The following is a 14,487-nucleotide window of genomic DNA, read 5'->3' as shown; positions in this document are numbered from 1 at the left end:
CTTTAGTGTTATGGTTCTTTTCTCTTTCTTCTCTTTGTATCTATGGTAGGTTTTGTTTTATGGTTACCTTAAGGCTCATATATCTTGGCTTATATATGTAGCAGTCTATTTCAAGCTAATGGTCACTTAAGTTTGGATATATTCTAAAAGCGCTACATTTCTACACCCCTCCCCTCCATGTTTTGTTTAGTGGTTGATGCACTGCTTTTACTATATATTTGCGTTTACCAATGAGATTTTTTTCTTTCTTTCTTTCTTTTTCCCAAAGAGATTTTTTTCTTATTGTATTTTCTTATTTCAAGTTATGGTCTTTACTTTTTTCACTTAACATTTCTTGTAGGCCAGTTTAGTGGTGATGAACTTTTTAAATTTTGCTTGCCTAAGAAACTCTTTATCTCTCCTTCAAGTCAGAATTATAACCTTGCCAGGTATAGTATTCTTGGTTGTAGGTTTTTTCCTTTCAGCACTTTAAATATATCCTGCCACCCCCTTCTGGCCTGCAAAGTTTCTGCTGAAAAATCACCTGATAGCCTTATGGGGTGTCCCTTGTATGTAGATAATTGTTTTTCTCTTGTGGCCTTTAATATTCTTTCTTTATCTTTAAATTTTTCCATTTTAGTTATATGTCTTATTATAAATCTCTTTGGGTTCGTCTTGTTTGGGACTCTCTGTAATTTATGGACCCTGGATAAAGGCTTTCTTCCCCAGGTTAGGGATGTTTTCAGCCATTATTTATTCAAATAATATTCTGTCCCTCTCTCTTTTCCTTCTGGGACGCCAGTAATGTCAGTGTTAGTACGCTTGATATTGTCCCAGAGGTTTCTTAAATTGTCATAATTTTTTAAAACTCTTTTTTTGTTGTTGTTCTGATTGGGTAATTTCCACTATTTTTTCTCTCAGTTTGTTGATGCACTCTTCTATATCACCTAATCAGCTGTTGACTTCCCTTAAGTATATTTTTTCATTTCAGTTATTATGCTTTTCAGCTCTGATTGGTTCTTTGTTATATTTTCTAACTTTCTATTGAAATTCTCACTGGGTTCCTCTAGTCTTCGAAGTTCAGTGAGCATCTATCTTTGTGATCATTACTTCGAACTCTTGATCAGGTAAGTTACTTATCTCTGTTTCATTAGAGTTTTTTTCCTGGGGTTTTATCTTGTTCTTTCACTTGGAATTTACTCCTTTGTCTCCTCATTTGTTTGACTTTCCGTGCTCATTTCTATGAATTACATGGAACAGGTCTTGAAGTAGTGACCTTGTGTAAGGGTGTGTCCTTTGAGTAGACTGCATGTGCCTCGTAGCTTTGGAAGGCCAGATGGATGGCGTATGGGCTGGGGTGTGCCATACCAGGGCTGCTTTGGCAGTGTGGTTGGATTAAGCACAGGCTGGGAAGGTCCTAGAGCATGCTATGTTGGGGCCACCTTCTGAAGATGGTGTGGGACAGGGGCCCAGGACACACTGGTGAGGCTCTAGTAGGCTGGCTAGAGTGCCTGGACCCTGTTCTCATTTGTGCTATCAAGGTGGTGGGGGAAGAATGGTGCTCACTGGTATATTTGACCCTGGAGAGAGTTCTGGCAGTTTCCCACCCATTTAGCAGATTCTCTAGGTTAGTGAATGGATTTCCTTCACTTCAAATCTTGTTGCCCTTTAAACAGTTCTTTTTTCACTCTGCCCCATGGTGGGTGAGTCTGTGAATAGCCCTCCCCCCCACCCCTGCCAGTGATATCCCTCTCTACTGTAGGTTACAGTTACCATTGTTACTGTTTCTCCCTTTCTCCTACCCTTCTCTATCGTTTATTGTGCAGAAGCTGTTCAGTCAGTGTCAGTTCTTCAGGAGGAATTGCTTTATATGTAGGTATACATTCAGTGCATCATGGGAGAAGATGGTCAGGTTCTTCCTACACTGTCATCTTAGACTGCCTTCCTGCTTTACTTTTGATTTCTGATTCTACTGGAGATCATATTTGAAAAGTGAAATATAACATGCCTGAGACTTTCTTTATAAATCTTCTGTTCATTTCCCAATTTGTATCAAAGTGATGCTTCCTTTTCATCAGTCTCATTCTTCTGGGAAGTACCAAGGGTCTCCTGGATCAATCAATATAGCTGATCTTTTCAAATTAAATTGCTTCCATCTTAGTGAGTTTGGGCAAAAAATGTTTTAAGCCAAAGAAAAATGTGGATTTGTCTCTATTTTCTCAGGGAATTCTAGTAAATGGAATTTCATCTATCTAAATTACTGGTATTAAGTGATGACTGTTTCCCATTCTAGCACGTTTTTATTCACCTTTCAAAGTGATATTCTTAGATATATGTTACCAGGAAGTAGATATAATATAAATGCTTATTTTGTTCCCTAAAAGGTAGTTAAGGAGGCTTGTACCTTTGCCAAGTTTCATATGAGGTTCTGATAAACTGTCAAATCTGATACTTGGTATTTACGGTATGGACTGATTTAATGCTTCATAGCTTTATCCTTTAGGATTACCCCTCTCTCTGTTTGCCATATTTATTTGCATAGGATTTCCCTTAAAGGTTCTCTGGAGGCAAAATTTTTGTGTAAGAAAGTGTACAGTTCCTTCTATGTTATGTCATCCTTAGTGGGTTAGCCTTTTCTTTCTTTCTTTCTTTCTTTCTTTCTTTCTTTCTTTCTTTCTTCCTCCCTCCCTCCCTCCCTCCCTCCCTCCCTCCCTCCCTCCCTCCCTCCCTCTCTCTCTCTCTTTCTTTCTTTCTTTCTTTCTTTCTTTCTTTCTTTCTTTCTTTCTTTCTTTCTTTCTGGAAAGGCATTATAGCTCTCATGGCTGCATCAGAACAAATTAAACGCTTGAAATGTCCCTATTTGACCAAAGTAGGGGCATGTAAAAGGTATTAAACAGTGATTAAATGCTTTGGCCTCTTGGTCACCCAGAGGTGACCTAAACTTCTAGAAATGAACACTGAAGTATTATTTATAAGAATACATGACTGTACTTTGTGGTTAGTCATTTTCTGTATTTTTGTAGCAAACAGAAAAAAGAATACTGTGGGTAAAATTATAGTTGCTTTAGCTAATTTTATCCCAAGGCCTCTAACAGGTTCAGAAGAGGACTAGATAGGAATTTTTGGTGTCATTTCATTGGTTTCCTTCCTTGGTCATATTCTGTTCATTACTTTTTATCAGTAACTTGTATATAAAACAAACATGTTTGAATTCATGTTTGACCCTGAATTAGGAGGAATCTCTCCCAGTAGGCATAACAGAAACAATATATGAAAGAGTTAAAGTCCAAAAGATAAATGTGGTGTAACTAATGTAACTAAACCTGAGTTTAGGTTTTAAAAATCTATCATGTAAGTATAGACTGGAAAGTGATTTACATGAAAAAAAGAAGCATAGATGTCTTAATTGATCACAAGCTTAGTATAAGCTGAGAGTGTGACAGAGTTGCTAAAATATTTATGGAACTTAACAAGATGGTGATGGTACTGATAAACCATATCCTGCTTACACCGTGTCTAGAGTGTGATGTTTGGATGGGGATGCTTTAGGAGGGACATGGATTTACCAGGTTACAGAAAATGACCTGGGGGTCATTGATAGAATTGAGCATCATTTTATGTAGGAGAGAAAGGCCTTAATGAAAATGTGATAGCCTTGTCATGTGATAGGTGGTAATTCAGAGAGCAGAACTTGGATGGCTGAATAGAAGTAGAAGACAGCGCTAGCTCAGCATGGGAGTGTTAGGCTGTTTTTGCAAGAAGAGACACACAGATTACCTTTTTCCTTTGGCGTTTGGTATAAGGATATTCAGAGAAGTCATGTAATTCACTGCTGACAGCTCAGAGCCTGGAGCCTGTTTCAGATTCTATGCCTCCCTCTCTCTCTGACCCTCCCCCCCCCCATTCATGCTCTGTCTCTCTCTGTCTCAAAAATAAATAAACGTTTAAAAAAAATTTTAAAGATCTTGATTCATCATTAAAACTTCTTTGCCATAGACCCCTAACACTGAAAGGAGCCCAAATGATGTGGAATTGGAGTCAGCCTGCTTTCTCATTGGAGCAGCAAGGCTCTTTGTAAGTTATTCAGGGACACTAAGTTTATGGTTTGCTATTGAATACTCTGCAATACTATGCTTGTGGGACAGTCTTTTAATTTTCTAGGAATGTTTTGTACCCTCTCGTATCCCACCCACTTAAGTAGACTAATAACACTTTAAAAGTATTTCTTTTGTAAAATGTACATCTTATGTGTCCCTTCATGAATTTGTATAATCTGAATTATTTAATCTTTTGTTACACAGTGGTAGTCGAAAACAAAATTTGGATCAGCCAAACCTGGATCTGAGTTTTGATTTTGTCATTTACTAGCTGTGGACCTTCGGCAGTACCTTAAGCCTGACACTTCACCACCGTGCATTGAGAATTCCTCTGCCATTTAGGATTGTTGTGAGGATTAAAATAAAAATATGTTTTTTTAATAGGGTTTTTAATGTTTTTATTTTATTTTTGAGAGAGAAGACAAGCACGGGAGGGGCAGAGAGAGAGGGAGACAGAGGATCTGAAGCAGGCTCTATGCTGACAGCAGAGAGCTCATTGTGGGACTCGAACTCACAAATTGTGAGATCATGACCTGAGCCAAAGGCAGACGATTAATGACTGAGTCACCCAGATGCCCCCATAATATGTTTTGTTTTAAACATGAAAATACTCAGCACACTTCTCGACATATTCGCAAATAAACATTATTTACATTATGTACATGTTACTGTACAACTGGATCATGTCAAGTGGACGGAATGACCACCCTATGCAAGGCAGTCTTGTAGGCATTTGGGATTCAGCGCAGCAACAACAGAAGGGTCCTTCCCTCATAAAGCTTATGTTCTAAGTGGCTTCCTAATAAAAGTAACCATCTGTTATTTCTCAGTTCCTATAGGTCAGAAATTGGAGAGTGGTTCTGTGGGGTGCTTTTATCTTGGGATCCCTCATGAAGTTGCCAAGAGATTTTGCCTGGGGTTGCTAGAGGCTTGGTGGGAGCTGGAGGCTACACTTCCAAGGTGGCTGACTTCACATGGCTGGCAGCTTGGTTCCTCTTTATAGGGACCACTGCACTGGGCATCTTGAGTGCTTTCATGGCACAGGAAATGGCTTCTACCAGAGGGAGCAATTCAGGAAAACAAAGTAGAAACTGCAGTCTTTTAGAACCTGGTCTCAAAAGTCACATGCCATCACTTCTACCATGCTTTTTTGGTCACACGGGTCAGCCTGTATTCAGTGTGGGAGGGCACTGCACAAAGGCACAGATACCAGGGGGGAGTAACTCTGTCAGAGGACATCTTGGAGGGTGGGCACCACAGTAAGTCATGAAAGAATTTTATGGGAAGACATTTCCAGGAAGAGAGGAGAGTAAGTGCAAAGACAGGCTAAAAGAGTGAGCATGGCTCGAGCACAGTGATTAGGAAGAGGTGAGGTAGATGTGGGCAGATGCTGTAGGGTCTTGAGCAACGTGACAAGAAGTGGTCGTATTGAGAATATAAAAAGTTTTGAGAAAAGAGCATTACTTGATTTATGCTTTTAAAAGATTATTCTGGCTGCTCAGTGGAGAATTGATTTTATATGGGGCAAGAAAGGAGGAAGGGAGATAAGTTAGGATACCATTACTGTATTCCAGGTGAGAAATTACTGTGGCCTGGGCTGGAATGGTGAGTATCATTCAGTTTATAGATCTAATGTAAAGACAGAGCCACCAAGACTTCCTGATGGCTTGGGTGTGGAGTGGAGAGGAACTTAGGAGCCATGAATGCCTTCTAAGTCTTTTGCCTGAGCAAAATCTTAAGAATGATAGGGAAGATACAGGGTAGAGGTTAGGAGTGATGGTCAATGGAGTTATTTCTACTCATTCTGGTTGTACTAAGTTTGAGTGGTCTACCTGACATCCAGGTCTAGCTATTGACATTATACTGGCCAGAAAATTTTTGATCATGCCTCATTACATGTTTTGATGAATAATTAAGGTCTATAACTATTTTATAGTATGAATAAACCAGGTAAAGTCTTATAATGTAAAAAGAATAATTATGTTTGTGGATACTGCAACACGGTTATAGTTCATAATTGTGGGCTAATTTTATCTGCATAAGTAAGTTTGGAACTGTAGTTTTCTTTACTTGTAGTCTGTTTTTTTTTTCCAAATTTTAAATTTAAAAAACTATATATTAGCCAAAATGTTTTGTACAAATTGTACATGTCAGTATTAAATGCCAATGAAAGTTTAAATTTCTGAAGGTGGTTATGATCGAAATAGTCACTCAGAATGCTTTATAGCAATGCTCTATACTTCTGCAACATAAAACCTTAAAATTTACTCTGTTTTTTCATATTTTTATTTCTCTTGAGGGTGAGGAGTTCTATTTTGCTCTTAAAAATGTAAAACTAGGGGCGCCTGGGTGGCTCAGTCGGTTAAGCAGCCTACTTCGGCTCAGGTCATGATCTCGCGGTCTGTGAGTTTGAGCCCCGCGTCGGGCTCTGTGCTGACAGCTCAGAGCCTGGAGCCTGCTTCAGATTCTGTGTCTCCCTCTCTCTGACCCTCCCCCATTCATGCTCTGTCTCTCTCTGTCTCAAAAATAAATAAAAAACGTTAAAAAAAATTTTTAAAAAATTTAAAGCTAATAAAAATTCAAATAATACAGAGTTAGATATTGGAAAAAATCAAGTAACTAAAACCCCCCTTTACCACGTGTCATTCACTGTGTGCTCTAGCAAAACATAATATCCCTAAATGGGAACCTCTACTAGAAGTTCAATAAATATTCTTCCAGATTGTCTTATGCACAGTGCATTCACATACATACATGTGTGCTCACACACACATTTATACTTTTTTAAAACATAAAATTTAGGGGTGCCTGGGTGGCTCATTTGGTTAAATTTCCAACTCTTGATTTCTGCTCAGGTCATGATCTCGCAGTTTGTGAGTTCAAGCCCTGTGTCTGGCTCTGCGTTGACAGCATGGAACCTGCTTGGGATTCTGTCTCTCTCTCTGCCCCTCCCCCACTTGCACTGTCTGTCTCTATCAAAATAAATAAACTTTAAAGAAAAAACATAAAATTTATACGCAACTTGCTCTTTTCACTTACAAATTATCTCTTGAAGATCTTTCTCTGTCATCATTAAATATTTTATACAGTACTTTATTTAACTGTTTATTGATATATATTCAAGATTTTTGGAGTTTTTATTGTTACAGTGCTAAAGTTTTATTGTTACAGGACATGTTTGGTCATCATTTGACAGATGTATATTTATGCTAATATGCCATTATTTCTGTAGAACAGACACAGAAGTAAATTTCTGAGTCAGAAGATAGGAACACAACTAATATTGATGGGCACACCATTAATTTACCCTCCGAGAAGTAGACCCAATTTATTTTCACACCCTTTTGTCTGGTTTCATATCTACACTGGTTATTAATAGTATTTTCTGTTTTCATTTTTACCATTCTAAGGAGCAAAACTTTTATACTGTTTTAGTTTTCGTTTTCCTCAATAGTTTTCTTTTTTCTTTTAGAAAGATTTTATTTTTAAGTAATTTCTACACCCAGCGTGGGGCTCGAACTTATAACCCCAAGACCAAGAGTTGCATGCTCTACCAACTGAGCCAGCCGGGCGCCTCTCAATACTTTTCATTGACTTTATGTTTTCTCAGCTCCTTTAGAAGAAAATATTCAATAAATTGTTTTATGTAGAAAGTGAACATAAAATATTTGAATGCAGTCATTGGAAAAAAACAGAGAGGTAGAAAGTGAAATGTGTGAGGAAGAGTGAAGGCCTAAAATGTGGCGAAACAAGGTGGTATAGAGAGAAGGCAGAAACAGTGTGGAGGTGAAGGCTGTGGGCTAGGGTTGTGGGCAGAAGTGTAAAATAAAAGTAAAGTTTGGGAGATGGGTTTGGAAAAAATTCTAACCACTGTGAAACTGAAGGCCCAGTCCTGGAGGGAACACCATGCCCCTGCCATCAGTTGCAAGGAGGGAGGAGCTGACAGCCAGAGGGGCTCTCTTCCTTATCCTCCAAGGGATACATTACTCTGGGTTTTAAAGGAATTTTTTTTTTTAAGTTTATTTGTTTATTTTGAGAGAGAGACAGCATGAGTGGGGGAGGGACAGAGAGAGAGACAGACAGACAGAGAATACCAAGCAGGCACCTTGCTGCCAGCACAGAGCCTGACGCAGGGGCTTGAACTCACGAAACCATGAGATCATGACCTTAGCCCAAACCAAGAGTTGGATGCTTGACCGACGGAGCCACCCAGGTGCCCCTTAAAGGCATTTTTATCTGCAAGAGTCTACCAGTAGGAAAAATTAGAAGTGTCTGGCTGAGGTAGACTTCCAGTTAAGGATGAGGATTTGACTGAAAATTGTTTCCTTTATAGGAATGGGCAGATTCATCACACTGAACTTGCACAAGAATATATATTTCATTGTTAGCTTTTTTTTTTTTTTTTTTTTTTTTTTTTTTTAATTTTTTTTTTTCAACGTTTTTTATTTATTTTTGGGACAGAGAGACACAGAGCATGAACGGGGGAGGGGCAGAGAGAGAGGGAGACACAGAATGGGAAACAGGCTCCAGGCTCCGAGCCATCAGCCCAGAGCCTGACGCGGGGCTCGAACTCACGGACCGCGAGATCGTGACCTGGCTGAAGTCGGACGCTTAACCGACTGCGCCACCCAGGCGCCCCTCATTGTTAGCTTTTTGTAATTGTTATGTACAATTGTAAAATTTAAATTGTGAAAGTATGCAGAGCATCTGAGATGTTTCAGATCATCTGGGACCAGGTTGTCTCAGTGACACAAACTGCAAACAGAGCACATGTTGTTTTGGTCTTTGTTGTTTAAAATTGAGCACTAATGCATAGTTGGCATTCTTTTGTGCCACTTTTACTTTCTAGGGTATAAGCATGAAGCATGGAGTCTGTGAAATGCTATAAAATATGACCTATAAAATAGTTTAATTCATATCATCTTTAAAGGATCACTTCATTGTTCAGCTTCTCCTTAATTTCACTTTAGTTTAAAAAAAGTGACTTCAAATGAATGATTCAAACCAGATTAAGTATGTGATTAATATGTGACTTTTAAAAAACAAATGGCAATTCCAGTATATAGAGACCCAATAATTTTTTTGCTTTAAAACTTAGGTTTTGCTGTTGTCTAAATGTCTTAAAGACTGATTTGAAATACACCTAGGTTATGACTTAATAATGTTCATTGTGAAAGAAAATCAAGGGAAAAAACTGAGAATTACCTTACTTTAGATTTTATGGATGTTCCTTTCTTGTGACTAACTATAATCATTGGAAAATGAACATTAAAGTTAGCAATAAAGAGACAAAGTTAGTTATTATAACGAACTATTCATGAAACCATAGAAGTAGATGAATATAGGATGACATTTATTTTTAAATAATTTTTTAATTATTAAGTTTTAAATAGTTTTTAGTTATTTTCAGTGTTTTAAAAATAATTTTAAATAATTTTAAAGTTTATTTATTTTGAGAGAGAGCACGAGCAGGGAAGGGGCAGAGAGAGGGAGAGAGAGAAGAACCCCAAGCAAGCTCCACGCTGTCAGCACAGAGCCCAATGTGGGGCTCCATCTCACAACAGTAAGATCATGACCTGAGCTGAAATCAAGAGTCAGGCACTTAACTAACTAAGCCACCCAGATGCTCCTGGTTATTTTTTAACAGTAAGTCTTTTCAGGGAGATAACTGGACAAGCTTGTATAAATCCTTCAGAGTCTTTTTTGTTTTTTAATTTTTTTTTTAACATTTATTTATTTTTGAGACAGAGACAGAGCATAAACAGGGGAGGGGCAGAGAGAGAGGGAGACACAGAATCTGAAACAGGCTCCAGGCTCTGAGCTGTCAGCACAGAGCCTGACGCGGGGCTCGAACTCACGGACCGTGAGATCATGACCTGAGCCGAAGTCAGATGCTTAACCGACCAAGCCACCCAGGCACTTAAGAGTCTTCAGAGTCTTAAGAGAACAAAAAATCCTTCAGAGTCTTAAGAGAACAAAAAATTATCTAGTTACTTATTTCTTCATTCCCAATGTATTTTCCCTCTAGAGCCTACATTGAGGGAGCAAGTACTTAATATAATATTAATAGATAATATTAGTCAATAATAGTGTAGTAAACATTTATCCCAAACTAGCATTGACTAAATTCTTTAGCTCTATCGATACCTTTAGTTCTCATGACAACCGTGTGAGATAGATACCACTGTTACCATCCCCACTTATAGACAGGAAATGGAATCACAGAAAATGAAATAATGTGCCCAGTGCTACACTACTAAGGGACACAGATAGGACTTTAACTCAGACAGGATGGGATCTGGGTAGTCCAATTCTTTTTTTTTTTTTCTTTTTAATGTTTATTTATTTATTTTGAGAGAGAGAGAGAGAGAGAGATCTAGCAGGGGAGGGCAGAGAGAGAGGGAGACAGAATCCCAAGGAGGCTCAGTGTGGAGCCTGATGTGGGGCTTGAACCCATGAACCATGAGATCATGACCTGAACCGAAATCAAGAGCCGGATGCTTAACTGAGTCACCCAGACGCCCCCAGGTAGTCCAATTCTTAATGCTTAATCATGGTGTTCTGTCTTGAGTGTATTTGTACTGCATTTGTGGAGATAATGGAAGAGAGTCTTAAAATATAAACAGACTTCAGCTAACAGACATTTAAACTATGTGTGACCTGTTTGTATAGTGATGAATTTGCATTACCGTACACATTCTTTGAAAGTCAGAAGATATAAATGCAATTCTAGATCAAGTTATCATTCAAAAGCCATTGCTTATTAGCATAGATTCCAGGGATTGGTAAACATTTTCTATAAAGGGCCTGATAGTAAATATGTGATCACATTCCATCTCTTTTGCATATTCTTATTTTTCCTTTAAAAATAGAAAAATCATTCTTAGGTCTCAGGCTGTGCCAAAAGCAAGCTGCTGGCTCACTTTGGGCTATGGGCCATATTTTGCTTATCCCTGGTATCGACTCAGGGGCATATAGGTTTAGACTCTCCCTGTGCTTGAGAAAATGCCTGCCTGAGGATATTTTGGCTTTCAGGGATACCTGTAGTTCTCTACCCACCTCTTGCTGAACATTTGATGCCTTTCTAAACACAGAAGGTATTAAAGAATGGTGACCGCCTGAGTCCACAGGGGTATAAGGCAAAAGTTACAGAATGAGATGTACAGAGCTTTGAGCATTCTGAAATCCAATATTCTGGAATTTTTTCTCAGGATGATGATTTAAGCCACTATGAAAAATCCTGACTTTAAGGAATCCTCTGTAACAGATATACATAGTTTCATCTGCATTCAGTGAACCTCTATTCCAGAGGGCTTTCCTCACCTCTACTTTGCTCTGACTGAGTTTATGGAGATAAATATATATTTATCTATCTATTTATTTGTTTATTCCTTTTCCTTGATTGTTCTAGAGCTCTCACTAAACAACAGGTTTTGAAAACAAGCTTCTTGAGCAATAAAGTGGAAAATAAGTTTTGGTAGTTTGAAATGGTAATGTATGTTTCTGAGCATTTTAGTTAGAGATAGTTGTTTTGAGACTAGGAGAACTGGTTTATCCAGTGTCAGTGACCTGAGTAAGAGGGTTATGTATATTAGCTCGAAATTTTGGTAATGGAGCAGTTGCATAGAAATTTTTCTTTTTAAGAAAACGATCCCATTTTATATGTATAAATGAACATTTGTATGGGCAGAAATTTTGTTATCTCTCTCCTGAAATTCCCTTACAAAAGCAAAATTGCCAAGTATTGAAAGGCAAGTAATTTCTTCCTAGGTATACAGTTTGCTGATTGACTAGTTGGATGCAACTTACTGTGTGAAGCTTTCTTCATAATTATGTATATCTGGAGTGTATATTCTTTCTAAAGAATATTCTTTAAGTATTATGTACCTTAAAATGATAACCTGACTTGATCAGTTCTTTTTTTCTTTTCAGAAAGTATCTGTATGTCACATCTTCTTTTAAAGGAGCATTTAAAAATGAAGTTGAAAAGGCAGAAGAAGCAGTAAAGATTGGTATGTAATTATCTATGTCCTACATCTCATTGTTGTTCATTCACTCAGCCAACATTAATTGTATCTTTATTCTGAGATATATACTGTTATAGCGTTGTAGGAATGACCACAATTAATCGAACTCCTGCCTCTAAGGAGCTTCATAACACATTTTTCTGTCTCTGGCTTTGTTGAATTATGACATATTAATTAAAGGTATGTTATTATATTTTTACTTATTATTATTTAATTTCTATTATTCCAAATACACACTTGGAACTAGATTGATATATATTAGAAACTCTGGTTGGCATGATGCCGAGTTAGATCATTTTCGAGACTAGCCTTATACCCACTTTAAGAAGGAATGTTCTACACATTCATTCCACCCCTCCCCCACCCCCCAAAGAGGACAAAGCCATATTTTTCCAGCGATCCAAAAGCAAGGAGTAACTTTAATCTATATTTCACAGATTGTAGAGAGTTTTTAGTCAGCCGAACATTCAGTCATAACCCTTTAATTTGTAGGTATATAGTTATGCCCTGTCAATTATAATGTCTAAGAGGAAGCCCATTGTGGCTACCTGCACCTAGAATGTGTGAAAGCTGTGGAAAGAACATAGGATTTTCTGAGATTATTATTTGGAAGCCATTCCCACTGGTCCTGGTCATAATGTATATACACACTGCTCACTTAAAATTGATTAAAAGAACTTTCTGATGTTGTAATTATCTTGCTTCTGCTTCCAGCTGAAAGTGTATTGAAACAAGCACAAATCACAGTAAACCAGCCTGACAGAACTTCTTTGTCTTCTGCCAAGGTATGACATATAGTCTTCCTAAATGGCCAAGTGTCATTTGCTTTTTCCTGTACACAGTTGTCTCTTATCATTTACTTCCTAAACTGATAAACACAGACAAGCTCCGAAGCTTAAGTTGATTTTAACCCAGGTAAACAGAGCAGAGGCATGCAGAGAAAGGAGAGGGTACTCAGCAGTGAGAGAAGGCTGAGTCTGAGCAAAGATGAGCAACGTGGGGTGAATTTGGAACAGTGGGGAAGAGCACTGCAGCTCATTTCTTTAAAATGAAAAGAAAAGTAATATGAGAAAGAGAGAAAATAATGAAAAACTAGCAGAAAAAAGCAGCCTATCAAGTTTCCTTGAAAATATCTTTTCAAATTATTGCTCCCTATGCACCTGAATAAATGGGAAAAGCAAGGAGAAGACTAATAAGCCATCCTTTTTTCTGGTGCTAGGAATTATGTGCTATAATTATGAATATTAATAACTACTTCCAGCTTACAAAGCTTTTTTCTTATGAGTTGCTCCACATAGTTCATAAACATTTTCTATAATCCTTGCAATGCACCCATGAGTAAGATAGGTTATAAAGAACTATTATTATTAATTATAATGCATGGCAACCAAGAAGAAGAATATTGCTTCAGGACATGTAGGTTTGTTTTTACCAAAAATGCGGTGCAAAGCTTTCTACCAGGGTAAATTATGAAGCAGCATTTTATTTACTTGCATATAAAAGGATAAATAGGTATATGGAGAAAAAAAATGCTTTACTTCACTCTTCCTTCATTCTCTTCTTCAGACTCAGTGTAGGAATCCTTTCCGTGATTCGCCCTTAAACTTTCAAGGACCAGGGCTGAGTCTGATAAAGAGCTCTCTCATATCAAATGATCATGAATAGGGAATGAAATCAAAGAGTAGCACATGATAATGTCCCAAAGCTACCTATGGCCTTCCCAAAATTCTCTTACTTTTTTCTTTTCACTTATTATTTTAAAGTAAATGTAGACCTATCTTACTGTTATTGATTTTTAAAGAAAGGTTTAAGCTTTTTTTTATTTTGTCTCAAAGAAATCAATTTCCTTGGCTTTATGTATTTGAGAAACAAGAGAAGCAGATGCTTTTTAATGGGTCAGGACCTTTCTTTCTTCTTGCCTTAGGCTTACCTCTCATTGCCTCTTTGTGCTCTGAGTGCATTGACAGGAGGTGGGGGAGGGGGGTGTCTCTGACCATCTTGCTTTGTTGCTGGGCAAAGAGAGCAAAGCAGAATGACCTTGGCTTTTGACCTCTTAAATTCCTCTAGGCAGTTGAGTGGTTGAATTTGAAGTGAAATACTTACAAATCAGTTACCATTTGCTTTTACTTTAAAGTCAGTGAAAATAATGTTCAGTCAGTGGTATATTCACCAAATGAGATGCCCATCTTTCACATCAGGTAGATGGAGCACATTAAAAATCTGTTATTATTTGTGAAATTAGAATAATGCATTATTTCTTTTCTGCCTGGTTAGAGTTAGTGTACTAGAGATAGGGCAGTGAATGAGCCAGTATATCAAATTTAGAGCAGACAAGAAAGACAGGTGGGCATTGGTAGTCAGGTACTCTGAAAGGGAGAAAGCCT

At 37.8% G+C, this 14,487-nt stretch overlaps 1 protein-coding gene across 1 annotated transcript in view; it reads left to right on the top strand.

Annotated features, from left to right (window-relative positions):
* Positions 1–14,487, top strand: part of MORC1 (MORC family CW-type zinc finger 1) — a 162,134-nt gene that overhangs the window by 47,673 nt on the left and 99,974 nt on the right. Inside the window, exons 10-11 of the mRNA XM_053903323.1 lie at positions 12,009–12,088; positions 12,818–12,888. Of these exons, the coding sequence (XP_053759298.1) occupies positions 12,009–12,088; positions 12,818–12,888 (151 nt within the window). The remainder of the gene's footprint in view (positions 1–12,008; positions 12,089–12,817; positions 12,889–14,487) is intronic.

This window comes from Panthera pardus, unplaced genomic scaffold (assembly GCF_024362965.1).
Source record: "Panthera pardus isolate Hobbes unplaced genomic scaffold, ASM2436296v1 HiC_scaffold_16, whole genome shotgun sequence".
Taxonomy (NCBI): Eukaryota; Metazoa; Chordata; class Mammalia; order Carnivora; family Felidae; genus Panthera; species Panthera pardus.
The sequence above is the reverse complement of the archived record's forward strand: the minus strand, read 5'-3'. Positions and strand labels throughout refer to the sequence as shown.